Source organism: Thermobia domestica, chromosome 13 (assembly GCF_964235325.1).
Source record: "Thermobia domestica chromosome 13, izTheDome1.hap1.1, whole genome shotgun sequence".
NCBI lineage: Eukaryota > Metazoa > Arthropoda > Insecta > Zygentoma > Lepismatidae > Thermobia > Thermobia domestica.
The window spans coordinates 15,594,444-15,616,707 of record NC_137466.1 but is presented as its reverse complement, the minus strand read 5'-3'; the positions used below and the strand labels follow the sequence as shown (position 1 = coordinate 15,616,707).

General features: G+C 35.6%; 1 protein-coding gene across 1 annotated transcript in view; it reads right to left on the bottom strand.

Moving 5' to 3' along the window:
* Nucleotides 1-22,264, bottom strand: part of LOC145668024 (C-type mannose receptor 2-like) — a 102,915-nt gene that overhangs the window by 20,838 nt on the left and 59,813 nt on the right. Inside the window, exons 5-7 of the mRNA XM_081735489.1 lie at nucleotides 20,708-20,944; nucleotides 2,582-2,779; nucleotides 658-888 (exon numbers count right to left, since the gene is read on the bottom strand). Of these exons, the coding sequence (XP_081591615.1) occupies nucleotides 658-888; nucleotides 2,582-2,779; nucleotides 20,708-20,944 (666 nt within the window). The remainder of the gene's footprint in view (nucleotides 1-657; nucleotides 889-2,581; nucleotides 2,780-20,707; nucleotides 20,945-22,264) is intronic.

The following is a 22,264-nucleotide window of genomic DNA, read 5'->3' as shown; positions in this document are numbered from 1 at the left end:
TTCAAGTACCGCATAATATTGTCATAGTAATAATATTAATCAACTTATTATGCTAATCATAAAAGGGGTTGATAAAAGATTTGAATGACAGCAGTGTCTCTTTCATCAAGCTTTATTTGTTCTCATATAGGTAAGTTTGACGTCAATCTTAATACGTCTTAATGAAACATCGGAAATCGCCGTAAGTGGCACCACTACACTGTTACATTTCAACATACGATAACATTGTAAAATGTAGACTGACAATAACGAGAGTGGACATAGGCAGTAATTCTGATGTTGATTTTGGGTCTTAACAACGAATGTAATGAGGCGTATACCTACTCATAGTTCAGCGTATATCACTTTAAGTGAAGGATGTAATGGAGGGTATGCGCTATATTTCTGAGAACGGGCGCGCGTATATCTACCAAAATTTCAGCAATACATCAGTCGGCTTCTCCTATTCTGGAATAAATCATCCATAACTAAACTTCAGTGAATATGGCAATAGGTGCCCTAAATTTCATTTGTTTGATTGATTTTAACTCTTCACATATAGAACGGCATATTACATAAGCTTAACATAAGACAAAGTTCCAACTTCTTGTAACAATTTTCGAAAAGACTTATTTATTCTTTCGTACAACGCACATGTTACCATAGCAGTTGTCTCACCTCTTTCGCAAACAAATCTTTGTTCAACATCACAGTATTCTCCATAAAGAGCTGGAACATCGTATTCCCATCTGTCAAGGTTCAGGCACTGCATTTTGTCTGGTGTTTCATCATCTGCCCAAGGAGGAAAATTGTTTTCGTCTGCTTTCGGTGGAATCTGTTTTCTATTCGAAGTCCAATACCATTTCCTTTCCTTACCTATGTGTCCTCCTATCCAAATGTGTTTAATTTCTGAAATAGTATAATAAAGAAAGGAATGTTTTTTATATCAAAATTTAAAGAATTAAAGATTCTACGATGATTACTATTTTACTTGTAAATTACTATACAATACATATTATTCACAGTATTATTCGCCATCGGAACGAAACAGGGATCTCTAAATAGTATTATTAAAAATGTGCAATTCGAGTTTTCATTTTATTTTCCGAGTACAAGCATAATTGAACCTTTTAGTACGTTTGGTTCAAACAAAATTGATATTTTCCTATGTTTCCATTTTCTAAAAACATCGGCGCTTTGCAGTTTCTTTTATTTATTTATTTATCTTACGCTAATTTCAATTACTTTGTGTCAGGTCGTCAAATTACCAGAAATTTGCTTTTTTCTCTCTAAATCTAGGAGATATATGTTTGTAACTTTAAGAAGTTTCTTAATTTTTAGTTACAGTTTTTAAACAAAATAATATAAAATGATAGTTCCATTAATTAACAATGTTACAGAATTTCAAATTATAAATGATATTGTAACATGGCACGCTTTCCATTATATTCTCTCAACAGTTATAACGTAATCCAATGGAGTATTCGGCCAACTTAAATTTTACAACAGAACGTAAGAGAAACAGATGAATATAAGAACTTAGGGAACATGTTTGGAATCCATGTCGTGATTCCAAACATGAAATTTACTTGGCTAATCCTTAGCAGTTTGTTGCTTGAAAACAGACAAATATAAGACCGCCTATGGATGAAAATTGGCAATACTCACAAAAGTGTGCTCCGTAGAAATATAGTTGGATGAGCAGTATCTTTACTTGTTTCTTAGTATCTTTAAGGCCATATGGAAGATGGAAATCAAGTAGATTTAAATTTAGTGGCTACTATTTATGGACAATTACATTGTACAGTAAATAAGTATATGAAATGAGGTTAAAGATTAAAAATATATATATCATTTATGCGAAGAGGACCGAACTTTTTAAAGTATATTAGAAATTAACTCATTCCGCATTAATTTATATGGAACTTGAAGTTAGACATACTGTATTATATTATCATTGAATGCAATAAATATAAAATTCATAGATTAGGTTGACATTTTACTCCCTATGCTTATATATATATATATATATATATATATATATATATATATATATATATATATATATATATATATATATATATATTATATATAAAAGTGTGTGTGTGTGTATTTCACATACCATTTTGTAATTCACTTATATGTTTGAACGAATCCTTATTGACTTATATAGATATCGCTCACGAATAATGTAGAACATCTTATTTTACATATTAGAATGCTAAAATATTGAAAATATTTTAAGAAAATAGTAAAGGTTTCTTTAAAGTTTCTTAATGATGAATTAGTAATAAAACTCTAAATTGTACGTCAAGAAAAAAATCTTATTAATATGTTTTTCTATAAATACAATACTAAATCTGATTCAATGGTTGTAAACATTTCTATAATCCTTTAAATTGTTAATTATTTGTTCTAATGTTTTCTCATTTTCCAGTTGCTTACATGTAAAATACCAAATTCTGAAGTATAAGACAAGGTGCAGGATGAAAAATGTACTGTATATTTCTGAATACATTTTATAGAATTTCATCAAGAATTTCTGAATCTAACATATTTAACAGAAGATAAAAGTGTATCAGTTGCTACAATTGTCTCGTACCTGGTGTAGAGTTTCCCATGAGAGCCATGATGAACTGGGTTTCCATGTTGTTGTCCAGTCGCAGAAGATAGGTATGAGCAGCATCTTCACATTCTTCATTGGCTTCCTCCCATGGCGCAGGGTTAAAGTAGAAGGCGTATGTATGGTTGTCATTCATATAAGTACTCCTTTTCTCTCCTGTTGGATGTTCTTCTTTTGCTGTAAAATAGGATTTGGAAATCAAAGCAACATTTAGGAAATAAATATGGCTAACTGTTAGATGAGGATGTGATGGGAAATTATCAGAAATGTGTCAAAATTAGAACTAAAAGCAGAATCGACAGGGGTATTTCCTCAGTTCAACTGCTCATGTCTGAAGACAGAAGATTACCTTGATTAAGAATGAAACGATTCACATAGTTAAATAACATAAATTACAGACGAATAAAATTCGACACTTTGGTATTCGTCTATGTACTATATACAGCACACTTAGTAATACAAGAGAATTAAAAGTAGTCAAATTATACAATAAGTGAAAAGGTATAAAGTTCAGTTAAGTAGATCACAAGTAGGCAAAATATAACCGTTGAGGTTTAGTCTTCCTTGTAGCTAACTTATTAGCATCCGCATCTTCAGCATGGGAGATCCAGATCTGATTCCAAGCTCATGCTGTTTGGATTCAAATTTAAGCTCCAGGTTTAAGTTTCATGTGGCCTCTGATGTTGAAAGGAACAATAAACTTAAAAAAATTAAACGATACTATTGAGTGTTTATTAAAGATGATGATAAAACAGTGAATACAGTGTGAAGCTGGTGTTCCAAAAGTCTATGACAGCCATTTCTTGGACCAGAGAATACTCCCTCTGGACAGTACATGTCTGCCTTCATAGTTAAGACAATGGGATGAATACTATTTGTATTAATGTTTCAGGTTAATTGAAGTATTAGTGTTTTAAGAGATTTAATTTCAAAATTATTTAATTATTAACTACATGTTGTATATGACGGCTTTTAAATAATAAAATAGGGATTTTGTAGTACGTTAGACGCATTATATTCATGTAAATGTCTTTATTAATGTAATTCTCTAGTGTCAGTATATAACACCATCTGCATTGTTTACTAGATAGTGTATAGTATAACGGGATTTAATACGAATAAATTACTAAAAATGTCCGTTCTTCGACAAGGAAGAATAAGGTTTAAAAATATAAAACCGGAAGTTTAAATGTTAGAGAAATTGTGCCCCTCCTTTAGGAGGGGAAATCCCGAAAACACTTAAACATATTTTTCTCTTCCATTCTTTTAAATGAAGAGTTTGCCTATACTAAATTTCATACAGTCAACTTAAGCAAATATTCACATCTGCATTTTATGAATATCAATTTGGAAAGTAGAATAACACGAAATTGTCTTTCTCTATAACGGAATTTTAGAAATATTGGATGAGTAATTTATATGCCCAGTTTGTCTCTATAGTTTCAGGAATTTTGTTGGGAAAACCAACTTACTGTCATGCATTCCTATAACTTAGTGAGATAAGAACGCGCTGCTTCTATCAAAAGCAAGCTACTCTTTTAGCTATAAATATTGTACAGTAGACTCACGAGTATCCGGCTCGCGACTTTCTGGCCTGCGTACTATCCAACCTAGTTTTCTTTTATCGTCATAAAATCAGGAAGGCAAGGTGTTGCATTGGAAGCGGACGTCTGCTACGCTCCTCCTACGTGTCGTGTGCAAAATACAAGTTGGGACAGGAAAAGAGCAGAGTTCTGCCCCTTTTTCATTGTTTCGTCAGTGTGTAAGGGACCGCAATACAGTACGCTTGCCGCTGTTCCTGATTATAACTGTACAATATATACAGTACTGTATCCGTAAATTGTTCTTGGGGTATGTTTAATATTTTTAAGTGTGCTACAGTGACAATTAGAAAATGGGTGATAAACGAAAGAAGTTGTAGTGAGTAGAAATTACGCGCTATAATTCGACCAGACTCTGGTGTAATAGTAAAAAAATATAGCTTCGGAGTAACGAGTTGGAAAAAGTACAGTGAGGGTCTGGAAAATATCGAGCAGATATTGAAAAGTACTGTACTTCATAAGCTAGTGGGTGTGGAATAAAAGTAAGAAAAACTATGCTGAAAGGTGAGTATAAAGGAATTAAGCATAAGTTAGGCATAAAGGTAATCATAAGCATAGAACTCCGGCCTATCCCGCTTTGTTGTTATCCGGCCTGCCCTTCCGCACATTAGGCCGGATACTTGAGAGTCTACTGTACTTTAAAATCATTTAGAAAAAAATGATCCTACATGGTGTTACACAGCCAATCTCGTGAAATAATCAATAACGTGTACTGTTCTATGAAGAGTGAAGCAGATAATGGTTGTTTGTCGATTCCCATTGCCCAGGCACTGAATCGCGCAGGATCGGCAACAGGAGTGTCGACTAGAACTGTGTCACAAATTTTGAAGGAAAGTTCAGCAATGAAAGAGGGACAAACATCAATTAACACACCAAATAAGAAGCGCAAGCGACAACATCTATTGACTGCCGTGGTAGACTTTGATGAATGTATTATTCGTAGAACAGTCCATGACATTTATGTTTTTGAAAAGTGCTACCGACAATGCGTTGCCTCAAAGAAAAGTTACAGAAGTCTGTACAAGTCTAGGGAAGTGAAAGAAGCCTTCGCAGAATCGTGAAACGTTTGGAATTTCACTGGAGACGGACTGCAGACAATAGATCTGCTTTAATTGAAAAACATGACATTATGTTGGAAAGAGCTTGTTACCTGAGAAACATTGCTAAATGCCGTCAAGAGGGTTGGAATGTTGTGTATGTTGATGAAACGTATATTCATTCTACACATGTTAGTGGTAAGAGTTGGAGTGACTCGTCATCACGTGGCTTGTTTAAACCAATCAGTAAGGGACAAAGACTAATAATTGTTCATGCTGGAGGGGAAATGGGATTCATCCCACATGACTTGCTCATGTGGAAGTCTGGAAAGGTTTCAGGTGATTACCACCACGACATGAATTCCGAGAATTTCCTAAAATGGCTTAAAACACAACTAATTTCACATTTACCAGAAAAATCAGTTGTAGTCCTAGACAATGCATCTTATCATAATGTGGAACAGGAAAAGCGCTCCAATACAAATTCTAGGAAGGGCTATATGAAGCAGTGGTTGATATCGAAGAACATCCAGTATGATGAAAAAATGCTGAAGGTAGAACTGCTAGAACTAATCAGACGACACAAACCTATGAGAGAAACGTTCGTCATCGACGAAGTATTGGGAGGATATAGTCATATCGCTCCTCGCCTTTTTCCGTATCACCCAAACCTTAACCCCATTGAGCTTATCTGGGCGGATGTCAAAAGATGGGTCGCTGAACGAAACACGACATTTAATATAAATAATGTGGAACAGTTGCGTCGTCAAAAAATGGAATCCATGTCACCTGCAGAATGGATTTCGAAGTGCGCTCATGTGAAGAAAGTGGAGGCCGAATATCATGAACGGGATGGACTAATGGAAACACAAGTGGAGCAGTTAATTATTGCGTTTCATCTGAGAGTGAAATTAGTGACAGTGACAGCAATCTGGACATCAGCGGCATCAGTGACTTGGAATAACTGTATCTATTTTCTTGTGTGTGACTGTGTGGTGTGTAGTGTGTCTTTGTGTAAAACTTCTTGTGAAAGATTGAGATAAATAGCTACATTTAATTTCTACATTTTCTAAGATAAGAGTGTTCAATATTATTTAGTAATTATAAGTTTTCATTTTGTACTCTGTTTATTTAATATTGTTCATAGTAATAATTAAAGGCGTAAACTTTTCGTTTTAACTATAATATCGAAAAGTTGAGGAAGGAAAAGTAAATGTTAAAACATTCAATTAGATCTATAATATGTATATCTTTCATATAACCATCCGGGAAAATGCGTCATATTCTTAAATTTGATACAATTATCCGGAAACGTAACAGGATTTGAAATAAATAACACTATACGTCTTTAGTTTAACACGAACAATAGCACCAATTTGTCGCAAAGAACATCTCCTTTGGGCAGAAAATAACGAAAATTTCACGTCCCGACATTAATTAGCAATGTGTAACATGAACATAATTCCAGTAAGCGGGGTACAATATTTTCGTGTATTTTCTAAAATATTGTGGTTGTTTTATGCAAATAGACACACCTCTTAACCCTGAGAAACTGCAAGGTACATTCTGCAGTATAAAGTAGCTATCTACCCTGCCAACTCTGCAACAGAATAATGTGGCAGCTCGCTTCGGCCAGCACATTCTGACCTTGAGCAGCCACGCTATGTGCCAGTTACTATATATATATATATATATATATATATATATATATATATATATATTTTATCTTTCCACTGTTATATTTATTATCAGACACCTTTTCGATATCATTGAGGATCTATTTTCTTTAAACTTACTAAATAATCTAAGAAATAAATAACAGATGACAAAGTAAATCCTTCTGATGAAGACTTTGTTTATTTCTTCAACATCCTTCCTAAAGTACCAAAAAACATTATTTCTCCTTGTCCTTCTTAACCTTCACCAGATAGAGCACCATTTCTTTCATTGTTCGTATATTCTTTAAGAGTATTTCCAACAAGTCTTCTCTGCAACTGAACTCTTCTTCTACCGGCTTCTAACAATAAAATTCTTTACTGCTGAAGCAACCCCTTTCCTTACAAGTATTTTTTGTGCTAATAATCTCGCTTTTATTCTGTCTCTCTAACCTAGTTTTATTAGTTCTTCTGTTCCAGTCCGTAGCTCACGCTATATTATTAGGTCGTACAGCTTGCTCCTGCTTAACATGCTTTCCCTCATCTTCTTTGTTATTATTTGAATTATTCATTTCTTGTAGACAGACTTCTTTTTTGCACTTGACTCTACCACATTTTTTCTTTCCCCTAACTTTTATTTCTTTCTTTACGTCTGATCAATGTATACCTACAGACTTTCCTAATAAGTTAAGTTTTACAGAAGTTTCCTACGAATTTTCCTTGGAGACTGAAGAAAACTCAGTCGTATCTAATCTTAATAATCGACTAGTTCTTGCATTACTATATCCTCAATGCTATTAATAAGCACCTCTTGTGTATTCCCTCAGTACCATAAGTTTAAATACATATAAAATTTTGATTTTGTCGACAAGTATACGTAGGTGCAAAAATGGTCCCATGCCATAGATTTAAAACATTGTTTCCTTCTTGCTGGACATTGATCCCTAGCATGTATGTTGCACTTTCTACGCGTTTCTACAAGCATCCTCTGTTTATAATTCCTGCATGTGAACGGCGAGGAAGCTGCAGCCTCAGAACCTGAAGGCCTACACTAAGACCTGTCTACGCTGTTTTGACCGATCTATTTTATCTATTTTTAATCCACTAAAAAAATTCATTATCTTCAGGATTTATACGACCCTTCATAAAGTAAATGCTTTCATAACATCCCCATAGATATTACTGATATTTTGCAACGGAATATTTTATGACATCCACATGGATGTGGCTGGAACGCAAGGGATTAACTTATTGGATAACCTTAAAGACACTCTTAACTATGAACTTAACTATTAACTTTCAAATCTTTAAAGGTAAACCCAATATCAAATAAATAACATATGATAAATTAAATCATGCTTTCGAATTCTTGTCCTATTATTTCTTCAACAGATGCTTGATATGCTCTACGAGTATTCTTGGCCAAAAAAAAGAAAAAAAAAATTAATGAAAGAAATGTACTCGCCATTATGCATGTTAGGATACGACTTTCTAATCCTTCTTATCCCTTCTTTCCATGACAAAAAGGTTGTCCTGTTAAAATTACTGGTGGGCACAAAAATCGGTTTTTCGGTTTTCGGTTTTTAGAAATACCGGTTTTTGAAACTTTTCAAAAATACGGTTTAGTTTTCTCCAAAAACCGGTCCAGAAAATTTTAGAGATGACAGGGACTGTATCAGGGAAAATTTGAAATTTACTTTCAAGGAATTTTATACATTTATTAAGAGTGGAAAAGGACTTCTTAAAGCAATTTCCTATAGTTGAAGTAGAGACTATATGTTTAACGAGTGAATTTCAGTTTCCAAATCCAAAATTGCCACGTAAAGATTATTATACTTTTGTTCATCTGTTTCGATAATTTTAAAGTAATTGTAGTTGCTTGTAAATACAATAAATTGATCAATGCCGATTGATCAATTTCAGTTTCTCATTTATAGCACAATGTATCTATTAAGCTTATTAGTGAATGTTCTAAGGACATACAGAATATATGTGTTAATGCACTTTCGTTCACAACAGTACATTTCCTTTCCATGGATAAGTCGGAACAGAGATACTTCACGCTGAGACCTATATCACAGAGAATTTTGAGGAAGTGTCGTTGTTTTTTTTTTTTATTTTTCAGAGTTGGCAACCCTATTCATATATCAACACACACACACTTGTGCGTAAAAGAAAAAAAAGAACTACATTCCAAATCACCCGTCTTGGTTGTTACGCAATGCACGATGAACACAATATAGTTCCACATGAGGCGAAACAATGTTTATCAACGTTCTGGAAAGCAACCTTGAAACCCGCCAGATATAGGAACAACATGTTAGCTGGGAGGGGTCCAAAGTATTTGAGGAAGGTCCAATACGTCTACGTAATAACGAACCTGTCTTATACTGTACCCGAAAAGATAAGCAATTCTTAATTACTGTCACCTATATTTTTAGAAAAAATGATAGAACGATTGTTTCTATAAGAAGAGAAAGAGTACATGATGAGGCGTAAAATAAAATATTTAGCTTACATCAATCATTTCTCTGTTAAACAAGTATAGTTCGTTAAGAAAGTCTACAAATGCTAGTCGAGTTTCGATATTTTGGGAAGGTCCGGACCCGGTGGATCCCCCTCGTGGCTACGCCTCTGAGCATTGCTAACTAGTCTCAAATTCAATGTGGCATTCCTCACCATACAGTTCTATCAAGAGTATAAAATATACTTATAAAAGAAATATGTATATGCTAAAATACTATCCACAGAGGGGATTCTGCATATTGACTTATTAATATTTGGTTCACAAATTACTGTCGAAGAAATTTTCATTATCTATATAAGCTAAGAATTAACTTGTAAATGCGGATCTACTTTCATTTGATTTCTGCTCTACTATATATTTTCTTTTTTATTTTGTAATTCTGCAATTACTTTTTTTTAATTGTCATTATATTGATTTGCTTCAGTACAAGTACCGTAATATAAAAATATGAATGCATAAAAACAAATTCCATTTGTTAACTGCTAGTGAAATAAATTTAGAAGTCTTATTTAGCGCGAAAAACCTTCTCGTTCACTGGAAACCGTGCTGTGTTGCAGAAGCACTGCAACGACCAGACTCTTTAACTTCTGAGATAGGGGAAAGGAGACTTAACATTTGCTCCAATTCCCGCGCTGAAGGAATCTGGTCGTTGCATGCTCGCTGCAACACAATATAAATTAGAGACTCTGTGACGGATTATTTTTCGCTTTTTAAAACGGATTAACGAAACGGACAGTTAGAGAAGTAAAAAAATATGTTATTTAAAGTATATATGGGAGTATTACAAAGTATTTTTCTGTTCTTTACTACTATTGCTAATAATATTTTTTTCCTGAAATAATTTGGTCGTTGCGCAACGCTGCAACACTAACATTAGCCGCCAATGTGTGATTACAAAACAAATCACACATCATACAGTTCTTGAGGAACTCAAATAAATAATGATAAAGCTTTTGTAATCTATCTATGTATGTATGTATGTATGTATGTATGTATGTATGTATGTATGTATATCAGCGTTTCCCAACCGGTGTGCCGCGGCACACTGGTGTGCCGCGAGGAAATTGAAACAAAATTATTAATTCTATAGCAACCAAATTGCAAGAAATAGGAAAAATATATATTTATATTTCACATTACTATGATCATCTACAATGGAAAAAAATACTGTAATTGTAATATATTATTGTGTATACATTACTCTGTAGCAGGTAGTATTTCGAAAACAGAATTTTATTTGCCGCAGCCTCTTACACATTTCTACAGCTATTTCCACAAAGGCTGTGAAAGTTGTCATTCCGTTTTCTACATCCTACCTAAGTGAAGCAGGATTTTCTGCAATGAACACAATCAAGGGTAAGAACAGGTCACAACTGTTAACTCTGGAACACGATATGAAGGTGTGTTTATCAACTATCCATCCACAATTGAAGAAGATTATGAAAGAATATTGTACTCAAGTTGCACATTAATTTTGCTTCGAGCACCAACCTGTTTTCCTTATTTTTGAAAAATTGTAATCTTCATCTATTAGAAAATATTATTGAGCAATTCTAACCTTTGTGTAATATTTAAAAATTGTAGCGTATATTAACCATGTAAATAAATTATAAGTTTCATACTGTGTTACTTTTCTGTACATTTTTAATGGCGAAAAAGGTACTTATCATTGTTATAACCATTATTGTTTTTTTATTGTTTCAAACTATTTCGTAACTTGAAATTTTAAAATATCATTCAATCCTTTCGACAAAGCAAACATGCATACAAATTACCTTAAAGTATAAGAGATTTGTTTGCCCCTTCGTTATTTAGTGATCTTCCTTCTTAGTGAAAGGTTGGATCTAGTTTTCGAAAAAGAAAATGTATTTTTAAAAACCTGAGACCTATATTTCATTGCAATTATTTTCTATTTTTAAATTACAATGAAATAATAAGCATGATATTTTACCACGGGAAAAACCAGTGATCGAGATTTCTTCTTTGTGAGAAGGAGATCAGTAATCAGAGAAAAAAACGGTATTTTATATTTACATATGAGTGTGCCGTAAGAATTAAAATTACACCCCTAGTGTGCCGCGAGTTGAAAAAGGTTGGGAAACGCTGATATAGATGGAGATCAGAAAAATGGAAACACCTGAACGAAATTGCAGGTGTCAGGCCACCTTTCGCCTTCAGAACAGCCTTGATGCGACGTGGGATGGAGGCATAGAGGTCGTGAACGGTAGCAAGTGGAATTTTACACCATTTCTCGTGCAGTGCATCGACCAGTTCTGTGAGAGAGGATGGAGGTGGAAATCGTCGCCGGAGTCGTGTTTCCAAGACGGACCACAGATGTTCAATTATGTTGAGATCTGGGGATTGGGCGGGCCAGGGGAGGTGTTGAACTTCATCCCGATGTTTCTCAAACCACGCTGCAACAACGCCAGCTGTGTGAATGGGCGCATTATCATCCTGGAAGATGTTGTCATTGTCCGGGAACAACATCCGGACCATAGGATGCAAGTGGTCTCCTAAAATTGTGACATAATCGTTGGCAGTGATTCGTCAGCTAAGTGTGACCATAGAACCCAATGAAAACCATGATATGGCGGCCCACAGCATCACCGAGCCGCCGCTATGTTTCACAGTTGGGCGGAGACACTGCAGATCATAAGATTCTTTGGGAGTTCTCCACACATAAACAAGGCCCGTGGTTGGGAATAGGGTGAAGGTTGACTCACCATATTACACGTTTCCAGTCCTCAACGGTCCAAGTTGCATGGTCGCGGCACCATTTGCGGCGTGCGAAATCGTTATGGTCCCTGATGAGCGATTCGGCTCCTAAGTTCATGTCATGTAATTCGCGGCGGATTGTTATCGAAACAGGGTGGGGGAGGTACTGATTGAGTTCCTCCGTCACTTGCTCCGCAGTGGCACGACGGTTCTGCGTGAGAATGCGCTTTAATACCCGGCGTGATCTGTCACTCATGATTTTCTTCCGCCCACTGATCCGCTTCTCCGATGTGGTTTTCCCATGTGTTGTGTAGGCCACCATCCCCTTCGACACTGTCCCATGCGACACACCTAACACAGTAGCCACCGCCGTTACACTCACTCCACATAACCGCTCACCAACAATTTGCCTCTTTGTAAATCTGAGAGTTCTCCCATTTTACACTACCTCCGTCTGTTGCAGCCACTGGACACTGCTGTTCCACTGCGCCTGACGTAGTATGGAGTCTGACCTAACACACCACCACCAGCGTTCCGGCGCTGCGGGCGCCACGACACCACTGCCAACCCATACATCTGACGTGTTGCCAACTACAGGTGTTCTCATTTTTCTGATCACCATCTGTATATATAGATAGGGTGTTAATGAACTATACCGACAAACTTTAAGAGGAGATTCCTCACATCAAAATAAGAGAAAAAGTTCATATGGGCCTATGTCAAGAAGTGCATAGTTTCAGAGCTAGGGCTGTCCAAAATCGCGAAAAAGACAAATTTCAAGAGACCCTATTTTGAATTCGAGAGACTGTGGTGGTCCCTATCAGCGTAAAGGAAGTCACGCATACGCAATTCAAAGATGCCTATTTCATTAATGTCCAATGGGTGTACAAATTATTCTCTGTACGGTAAAGTTCCCAGACATGCCATCAACCGAATTTTGAGATATCTTCTGATTTTATGATTGGTCCAAAGTAGGTAAACGATAAGCCTTGATAGCAGTGAACACAGAATTCTTTTACGCGATGTCGGAAGTGTTAAGGATCGTTAGCAGCACGGTTTCTCGTATTCGGGGAAACGCATGGTGCGATGTTTTTTTTCACGCTTATAAGTGAAGAAAACGTGAAATATACAGTAACGAAATATACATCGTCACACGCTATTCCAAACACAAAGAAACGTGGAGCTGCCGGTTCCTAACACTTCCAACTTCCCTCCGAAGCACTGGATGTCCATTGTTGTCAAGGTTTAGCTTTTGCCTCCTTTGGACCCTTCTTGAAATCAGGGTATATCTGAAAACTCTATTGAAAATGTATCTGAGAATTACACCCTGTAGGAAATAACCTCCACATTTATTGACAATCGATGAAATATGCACTTTTGAATTCCGTATGCGTGGCTTCGTTTACGCTAATAAGAACCATCATCAACAGGCTCTGGAATTCGAAATAGGGCCTTTGAAGTTTAGCTTTTTCGCGATTTTGGACAGCTCTAAGTCTGAAACTATGCACTTTTCGCCATAGGTCCATATGAACTTTTTCTCTTATTTTGATGTGAGAATCACCTCTTAAAGTTTCTCGGTATAGTTCATTAACACCCTGTAAATATATATATATATATATATATATATATATATATATATATATATATATATATATATATATATATATATATATATATATATATATATTATTATCATTGTTCATATGTAATTTTAAACATACACCAAATTTATTTACACATACGATCAACTTAAACTAATTCATAATGATCATAAGCTCTTAACAGAATTAATAGAAAAAGAAATACTATCAAGATAAGACGAAATGCTAAAAGAACAAGAAATTATGGTAAAAGACTATACATTACAATATACATACATATATACATTAGAATCAAATTGGGATATTAAACGTGAAAATGAAAATGTGTCTTTCAGTGACGATGACAGTTACGATGAAATTCAAGTGCATATTGTTTAAAATATCTTTCCGTCGTTGGTACTCAGAAACCAAGTCGTTATTTTCTTCCTTATATAAGAGAGATCTCCTCTAATTCTTTACCTGTGAGTAACGTACCCAAAATGGCTGACACGTTCCCACGTTGAACTGCGACACTGATCCGTTGAATAAGGAAAAAATAGATCATTTATCTCCCGATATAAGTGAAAGGCGATGGCCAATTTCCTTGATAAAATTAGCTCCTTCTTGACCCCAAGTACCACTTGACTCAATGGCAATTGGAACAAACCAATATTTTTCAACGATATTAATATATTGATTCCTCTTGTCGGTCTCCTTACGAGCAGCTATGAGACCTGCGCGTGCTGATGAATGTGGAAGATTGGAGGGAGCAAAAGTATCTGTGCAGGTATAGTCCCAAACTAGAGCTTTCCCTTTTTTCAAGGGCACTGAAGTCATTCCATCTAGTCTTTTTTCGGCTGAACGACTGCATCCGTTTGGTTCTTGTACTGATGGGACACCTGCAGATGTGAGAGCTCTCAAAATGACATCGTTCACACTTTAGTGCCATGATTGTCTACCTGCGCTGCTCTTGCATGATAAGCCATGTAAGCCTCTCTTATCGACGAGAGCATTACAAGCATGACAACGGTGTGGTTCGCAAATATCTGCTCCTAATCGCACAACTGTAGCTATGCCAAAACTTTCGTTGCTGAGATGTAGACCAACAGAAGATGACGGTAGAGCTTGAAGCTATGCACCGTTTTCAGGGGACGAAACAGCAAGGAATCTGGCATTCTCTTCGATCTTATGAGTTGATTGTATTAATGAGGAAAGATGATGTTTTACTATGGGTTCGTCCCAGGCTGATTAAAGATTTCTTTTCTCTTTAGCCGGAGGAGCAGATCCCACTAAATTAGACCAATTGTCGATGCAGCTTTGTACCTCTGAATCGGTGTCCAATTCGACTTTTCTCTGTAGCAGAGTTCCAGTTAATTGACTTGAGCCATAGAAAGAAGCAAGATATGACGGCTTAGGAACATCTGTGGCCCGACGGATTCCGAGACCTCCATTTCGGACTGGTAATGATGCTTGTTACCATGATTCATTGCTTAGGGTGCAGTTGAGAATAGATTCCAATCCTGTTGTCATCGTATCGTTGAATTTCTCAAGGAAATCCACTTTACGCCAGAATGGAGAACATCGGAGGAAATACTGTAATCTTGGTATTGACAATGAGGCTTTGCAATACATAAAACGCTGAATGAGCTGAGATGTTTGATAAGCGTGATAAGAATAACTTTAATTTCTAAATCTTCTCTACCAACATTTTCCTCCGGGCTTCTGGTGATAGAGCTGCGCCTAGGAGTTCAGCATTAATTGATAGTAGTAGTTGTATACCAGGTGCAGATTCATTAAATTTATTATAAAGACCCTGAATTTCCTCTTCCTTAGCACCTAAAAAACTCACTTCGCATTTTGAGTGGTTGAGATGTAAACCGATGGAAATTGCCTGTGAGCGAATGTTGTCTAAACTATGTGGTACTGCATCAGTATTTCCGGCTATGGTCCCGTCGTTGAGATACCACACATTCAACTCTGTGTTTATATTATTGACAATTGGTTAGAGGTTCAAGGCGAATAGTGCTGCACCTAGGGGGTCGCCCTGCTGAACGCCTCGTTGAGAAAAGATAATATTGTCTCCTACAAAAAGATTGCTAGTTTCAGAATAGCACTGAAAAACGTAGGATAGAAATTTGGAAAGTGATTTTTACTGCCACCAGCATGGAATCTCGATTGACTTCATTGAATGCATTTCGGAAATCGATTTTCAAAAATGCCTTCACTTGTGAGTGTGGAAATGAGTCAAACATTCTAGCAGCATGCACGGCAGCTTCAGCTCCAGAAGGTGTGCATACGCCTACTTGGTGTGGGGACAATATATCTATTAATTATTCGAGTATTCGGAAACAAATGATCTTAACTGCCAAACGCTTCCAACCGCTGCTGGGCGTAGCCCTCTACTTTTCTTCCTGAGTGCTATCAATGATGCGCCGAAAAAGATAGGTTTTAAAAAGATTAGTACATTTCCAGATACTATTATGTGTATTAATTCACAAATAGCGTTGACTAGACGATCCTTTGATTCACATTTCTGACTAAGAATAAGGTATTTGAATATCGATGGCCTGAGATTATCCATTCTTTCAGCTGATCCGGACGGGAAAGATTTTAGTGCGTTAATGAATTCATCAGTCGAGAATCTGGTTACTGGAGTATTGGTCTCTGGGGACTCCGGTGTAGCTAATGAATGTGAATGAGCAGGATGCTTCTCTTTGAGAGCTTCCAACACTGATGCATCTGGAATTGTCATGCCGTCTTCCGAAGTTAATAGCCACACTGCCCCACGAATATCTCCATTCGATAATTTGTACTCAATACTCTTGAAGTTGAAAGATTTATTTGTTGGTAATTGGCGAGGTTTGTATGTTTTTGTGTGAAGGTCTAGTAGAGCTTCTCGGTGATATTCCGACCAATTTCTAACACTTTGCTTAACCCATGTTCTCAAATTAGTAACTTTTTCGGAATGTTGAGGGACACAGAAGTCGGTAGGGAAAAAGCACAAGGTCTATCCAAGAATCCAAGTCATTACTAACTGTTATCTTATGAACCAGTTCATAAAAGGAATCTGCCACCGACAATCTTGCTCCTCTCAGAACTCGACGAAGGATTGGAATTTTGGTTTTCAAATGTACTAGCAGATCACATATTTTAGTCTGATCCTGGAAATTTATATCGTTATAATTATGTAATAAGTAATTAACACCATTGTGTTTGAATTTAGCGGCCGACTGTTTGCTCTTGGATACTTCATGGTGACTCTTTGTACTATGAATGGCTAAACCCTTTGGCTGAGGAAGTATTTATTGCAGTGAAGGCATTGTATGTTGTTGTATTGATTGGTACCAGCAGATCTGAGGTCTTGAGTTTTAATACATTTTGATACATTCTTCTTACTAGCAGTAACATTAGTGTCGTCATTCTTTTTTCTCTCAATCATATTAGGTGTCGCTTCAACTGGCAATACTTCACTAGACTTGTCTATATTCATATTCAATTTGTTTAAAATTGTTGAAACTTGAAGAAATATATATATATATATACATACATACATATATATATATGTATATATCTAGCGTTTTATTTCTAAAACTAAAGGTGCCGGTACGCTGGAGTTCTGTTTTATAATGGTTGAAAAGTTGCATACCTTTCAGGGTATTACTAATAATAACAATAATACCCAGTACCATACCACTACAGTCTCGTAACTAAAACTCTTATGTACATATATATAAAGATGCTTTCAAAATGTCTGATTCTTACATCTTAATTTTATAATACAATAACGCTTCGGAACAAATTTTTGCAGACCTTGAGAAACCTCTCTCTCTCTTTTTTTTTTCTTGGAGGGGTTGGAGAATTGCAGCATCGAAGTGCCAAGTGTGTTGACCTTCGAGGGGAGTATTTTCAATAGCCTCACACTTTCATGCCTGCCGCTCAAGTCCTTCTGGGTCGGGCCGAGAACTTATCAGCCCACCCTCGTAAGTGTATCATCTTATACATTTTATATTTGTGGATATAATTCGTTTCTTTATTGATTATACAACATGGTGTAGAATACATAAGTTCTACGTTGCAACAATTTTAATTGTTTTCATGGGTTGGTTTAATTATTTGAATCTTTGAATTCTACCCATAAATCACTTTTCGTTATAACAAGTTTGCAACATCATTATTAGCATCATCGTCAAATTCATCTTCTTGTTCATCGTTTCTCATCCTTATTTTCACTTAATAGTTCATCAACATTGGACATATCCTCATCTGATTCATTTAAAATGAGTGCAATATCTTCCTGAGAAGAATACTTTCGTGGTTTCGCCATTTCTAAAGAAATTTGCTCACTAGAATTTGGATCCCGTTGCTTGATAGAAAAAAATGTTTCGTTAATCACAACGTGGGGTCATATATGATCTCAGCACTCCAAAAGCACATAAGTTACAGCACTAACACAATAATGCAACGTGCAATTTCAAGAGCATGTTCTGAACTGAAGCTAGACGAAATATCATGTTTCACTCTGACAATGGCGAAGGCGCAGAACGCAGTTTATATGGACTAGGGTCGCCGGGGATCCCACGTTGTGATTGTAGGGTTAAAATAGGAAGTGAGCAAAGGCTCCTCTGTGGAGATAGACAAAGGTGGAGCCCCAACAAAATGTTTGTACTGGATTTCAATTTAGTTGAACTTCAGCGACAAACAATTTTTTTGGGATTATGTCGTTGTGGGAGATCAGTCTTTTCAGAAAAAATAACCTGGTAGTTTCAGAGCCTTTATGATTTTTAACCGTGCGGATAAGGAATGAAAAAAGGGAGGCACAAGGAACTGCCAGCGACTGAAAGACAGAAGGGTCCAAATATTTCTAGTTCCTGAATACAATTAACTGACTTCGAGAAGGAACAAAGATTCGCAATTCTTTCTCTACAAAGAAAAAGAAATGAAAAAATAATAAAAACCTTGATTTTCAATAAAACTATATACATAATTATTTTCTATTCGGTATTTTCGAAGTTTCTCGTCAACCTTTTTTTAAGAGAGAAGAGGAATCTCATTCAAAAGATGCCGTTGCGTACCACCAGAAATGAAACTATATATATATATATAGTGTTTTATTTCTGGCGGTGCGGAACGGTACGGCATACCAACACCTTTTTATTGAGAATGGAATATTTACTCTCCTGTCCTTAAAAAGGGATTCGGGAAAGTTCGAAAATACCAAATAGCGAATATACAGTTCTATTAAAAATCAGAGTTTTCATTGATTTCCTTTCTCCTTTCTAGAGGAAAAGTTGTGAATTTTTGTTCCTTCTTGAAGTCAGTTAATTGCATTCAGGAACTAGAAATATTTGGACTCTTCTGTCTCTTGCTCGCTGGCACATCCTTGCGCTTCCTTTTTAAAAATTCCTATAAATTAATAGTTTTCATTATTAGAAAGAAAATTAAATGAAAACGTCCCCTAGTATTTTTTCTCAAAGTTTATCCATTAATTTAGTAGAGGTTTGTAGAACATTTTGGTAGCATGATTAGTATTCTGAAGAACAGTTATGTGAGCAATGTACTGTATGTGTTTTGTTATTAAAATTCAGTATTTGTGGAACTTTTGATGCCTTTTGTAACCAAACAGCAGCAGCTTACTTTCTGCCCTTTACGAAAAGAGGAAATATCAAGAAGCAAATCACTATGAAATATTGATCATTACGTTTATTGTATCATAAAATCAAGACGTAAGAATCAGACATTTTTAAAGCATCTTTATATACCTAACTGTACGTAAGAGCTCTCAGTTACAAGACTGCAGTGATATGCTACTGAACATTAATAATAATAATAATAATAATAATATAATAATAATAATAATATAATACCCTGAAAAGTATGCAATTTTTTCAACCATTATGAACCTGAGGTCCAGCGTACCGGCACCTTTATTTTTAGAAATAAAATACTGTATATATATATAATATATATATATATATATATAAGGGCGGATCTAAGGGGGGCTGCGGGGCTATAGCCCCCCCCTTGACGCTCAGGTTTACACTGGATAAAATGGACTTCAATTCTGCTTTACACTGGATAAAACGGCAAATTATGGTTTAGCCCCTCCCTTGATCATATCCTGGATCCGCCACTGATATATATATATATATATATATATATATATATATATATATATGTGTGTGTGTGTGTGTGTGTGTGTGTGTGTGTGTGTGTTTGAGAATGAATTTAATTACTCGAATAAAATAGTTAACAAATTCACTGGAAGTACTGGACAATTCTCTGACAAGATAGTATTAGTACTTCTGAAACAACAGTGAGAAGAGTTTTGGCAATACAGCCACAAGCGAAGGAAATATAGTGCTACTAAGTAAATAAAGATTAACTTTCAATTATACTAACCTGAAATTCCGACTTACATAAAAGCATTAACATCCTCTGTGATAACAAAACACAATAGTTACAAACAATAGACTGTGAGGTTCAAAATGGAATTTAAATTTATATAAAAATACTGTATAAGTAGGAAAGGGACTTTGTAATTTTCGGTGCTTGAGCCTAAAAAATGATATCCACTAAAACAGGCGACTATAATTTAGCTTTGAATTTCTATGATACATAATGCAGGAGTTTGCATTATATGATCAGTTTTTCCATAAATTAGGAACGCGTGTAAGGATAAGTGGCAATAAACGCATTTTACTTTAGGCTGTCATGCTTTCTTTCATGGCAATTAGCAATCACTAATGTAGCCCCAAAGTAAGTTTAGATATTGTAAAATATGGTTATTGCCAAGAAATTTCTTTCTTTCTAATATCGAATTACGGACTTTGTTAATTACTCAGAAATTATTATCCAGCGGACACTGAGACAACGATTGTACAACATTAGAAATCTTCTATTACGAGACCAATGATTTTGTGAACATTTTTCTCCTAAGATTTTAAATTACCTAGTATAGAATTTTAAAAGTGTTAAAAATTAAAATCATACCTTCTTCGCAAATAAAGTACCTCTTCTCATCACATGCTGCATCAATGAACAGAGGCACTGAATTAAATTCGAGTTGCATACATTCCTTCCCAGGTCTAGATCGACTTCGCTTCCATGGAGGGTACTCTGACTTCCTATCATGCTGTGCTTCCTCAGGGCCAGGTAGTTTCTCCATCGTTTCCATCCACAGCCACTGATTTTGTGCATAGTGGCCTCCAAGCCATACTCTATCATAATCTGCAAGTCAAGGAAGGAGCGTAAGATTGTGGAAACAATGTACCAGTACTTAAATGTCGAAACCAAATATTCCAATATACTTTTATGGTTTATTTTTAGAAAACTATTCTAGCAGAATTTTTGAAAAATGACATTTATCGTTGTACGATAAAAAATCATTTTTTTCAATAATATTATGACTGTGTTTACACACTAAATTGAATGAATAATTTTTAAACAGATAAAAAAACTTACACAATTAAAATCTTCATCATTATCGAGTTATAATCAGAACTCAATCTCAAAAATTCATTTTTAACAGAGAAGTCTACAATGTTTTTCTTCGATCTAAAATATAAGAATAAAATTATTTTTCTTACCGGTGTAGTGGTTATAAAGCACTAACGGACCTATCCAGTGGTCGAAGTGAGACGGCATTCGGTGGTATGCCATACCGTTTCTGGTTTTTAAGTGATCAAGGCATACTGTCACGGGAGAGTAGATGCTAAATACCATTAATAAATCCATTTTTATAATAGTAATTGACGAATTGCTTTGCACGTAAAGAGTTTATTTCTTATGTAGAAATAATTTCTAAGCTGACAACACTGACCTCTTTTTCCTACCTTTTGGTTTTAAAATGCAGTCTTCAAAGAAGTTCATCTAGTTTATATTTGATGTGCCATATTGAATTGTTTCTTTCGTATGTATGTATGTGTGTGTGTCTTCTTCTCTTAATTCATATAAATGTCATGCTTTGATCACGAGCAGATTTAGGAGTTGTCTGATGTGGGAGTGATTCTCACCCTCAGTCGAGTGGGGGGAGTCCGGCAGCTTTCCCGCAGAAAACTGTTAATAGAAAAACTAGATTTTCGAGCATTTTCGTGTATAATTCTCTATAATACAACATAAGGGGATTTTTTTTTTAGCAAGTTGTTGGCGAGATATCAAAGTCTCTCCACATTCCCCCCCCCCGTAACTAACAGAGGCTCTTCAGTGGTTTACATTCATTATGCAAATAGAAATGCAATTTTTTAGGCAACATACCCTCATTGTATTTCAACATTTAGATAGCCGGTATGTCGAGTCAAAATCGTAATAAAACATACCGCTTGTGCTTTTTTTCCACTCCGAACACTGGACCTATCAATCTCAATAACATTGTGTTTTCCGAAAGAAAATTTCCAAGTGATAATAGTACGAGTTACTTCAGGTAATAGTAGGTAGACTGGCTAAGAACTCATAAGGTTTCGTCATTGTTTCTTTACATTACATTCTCCTTAAATTATGAGTTCAATCTTAGTGGTGCATATTTCATTTGCAGTTGAAAAAGGACATAAG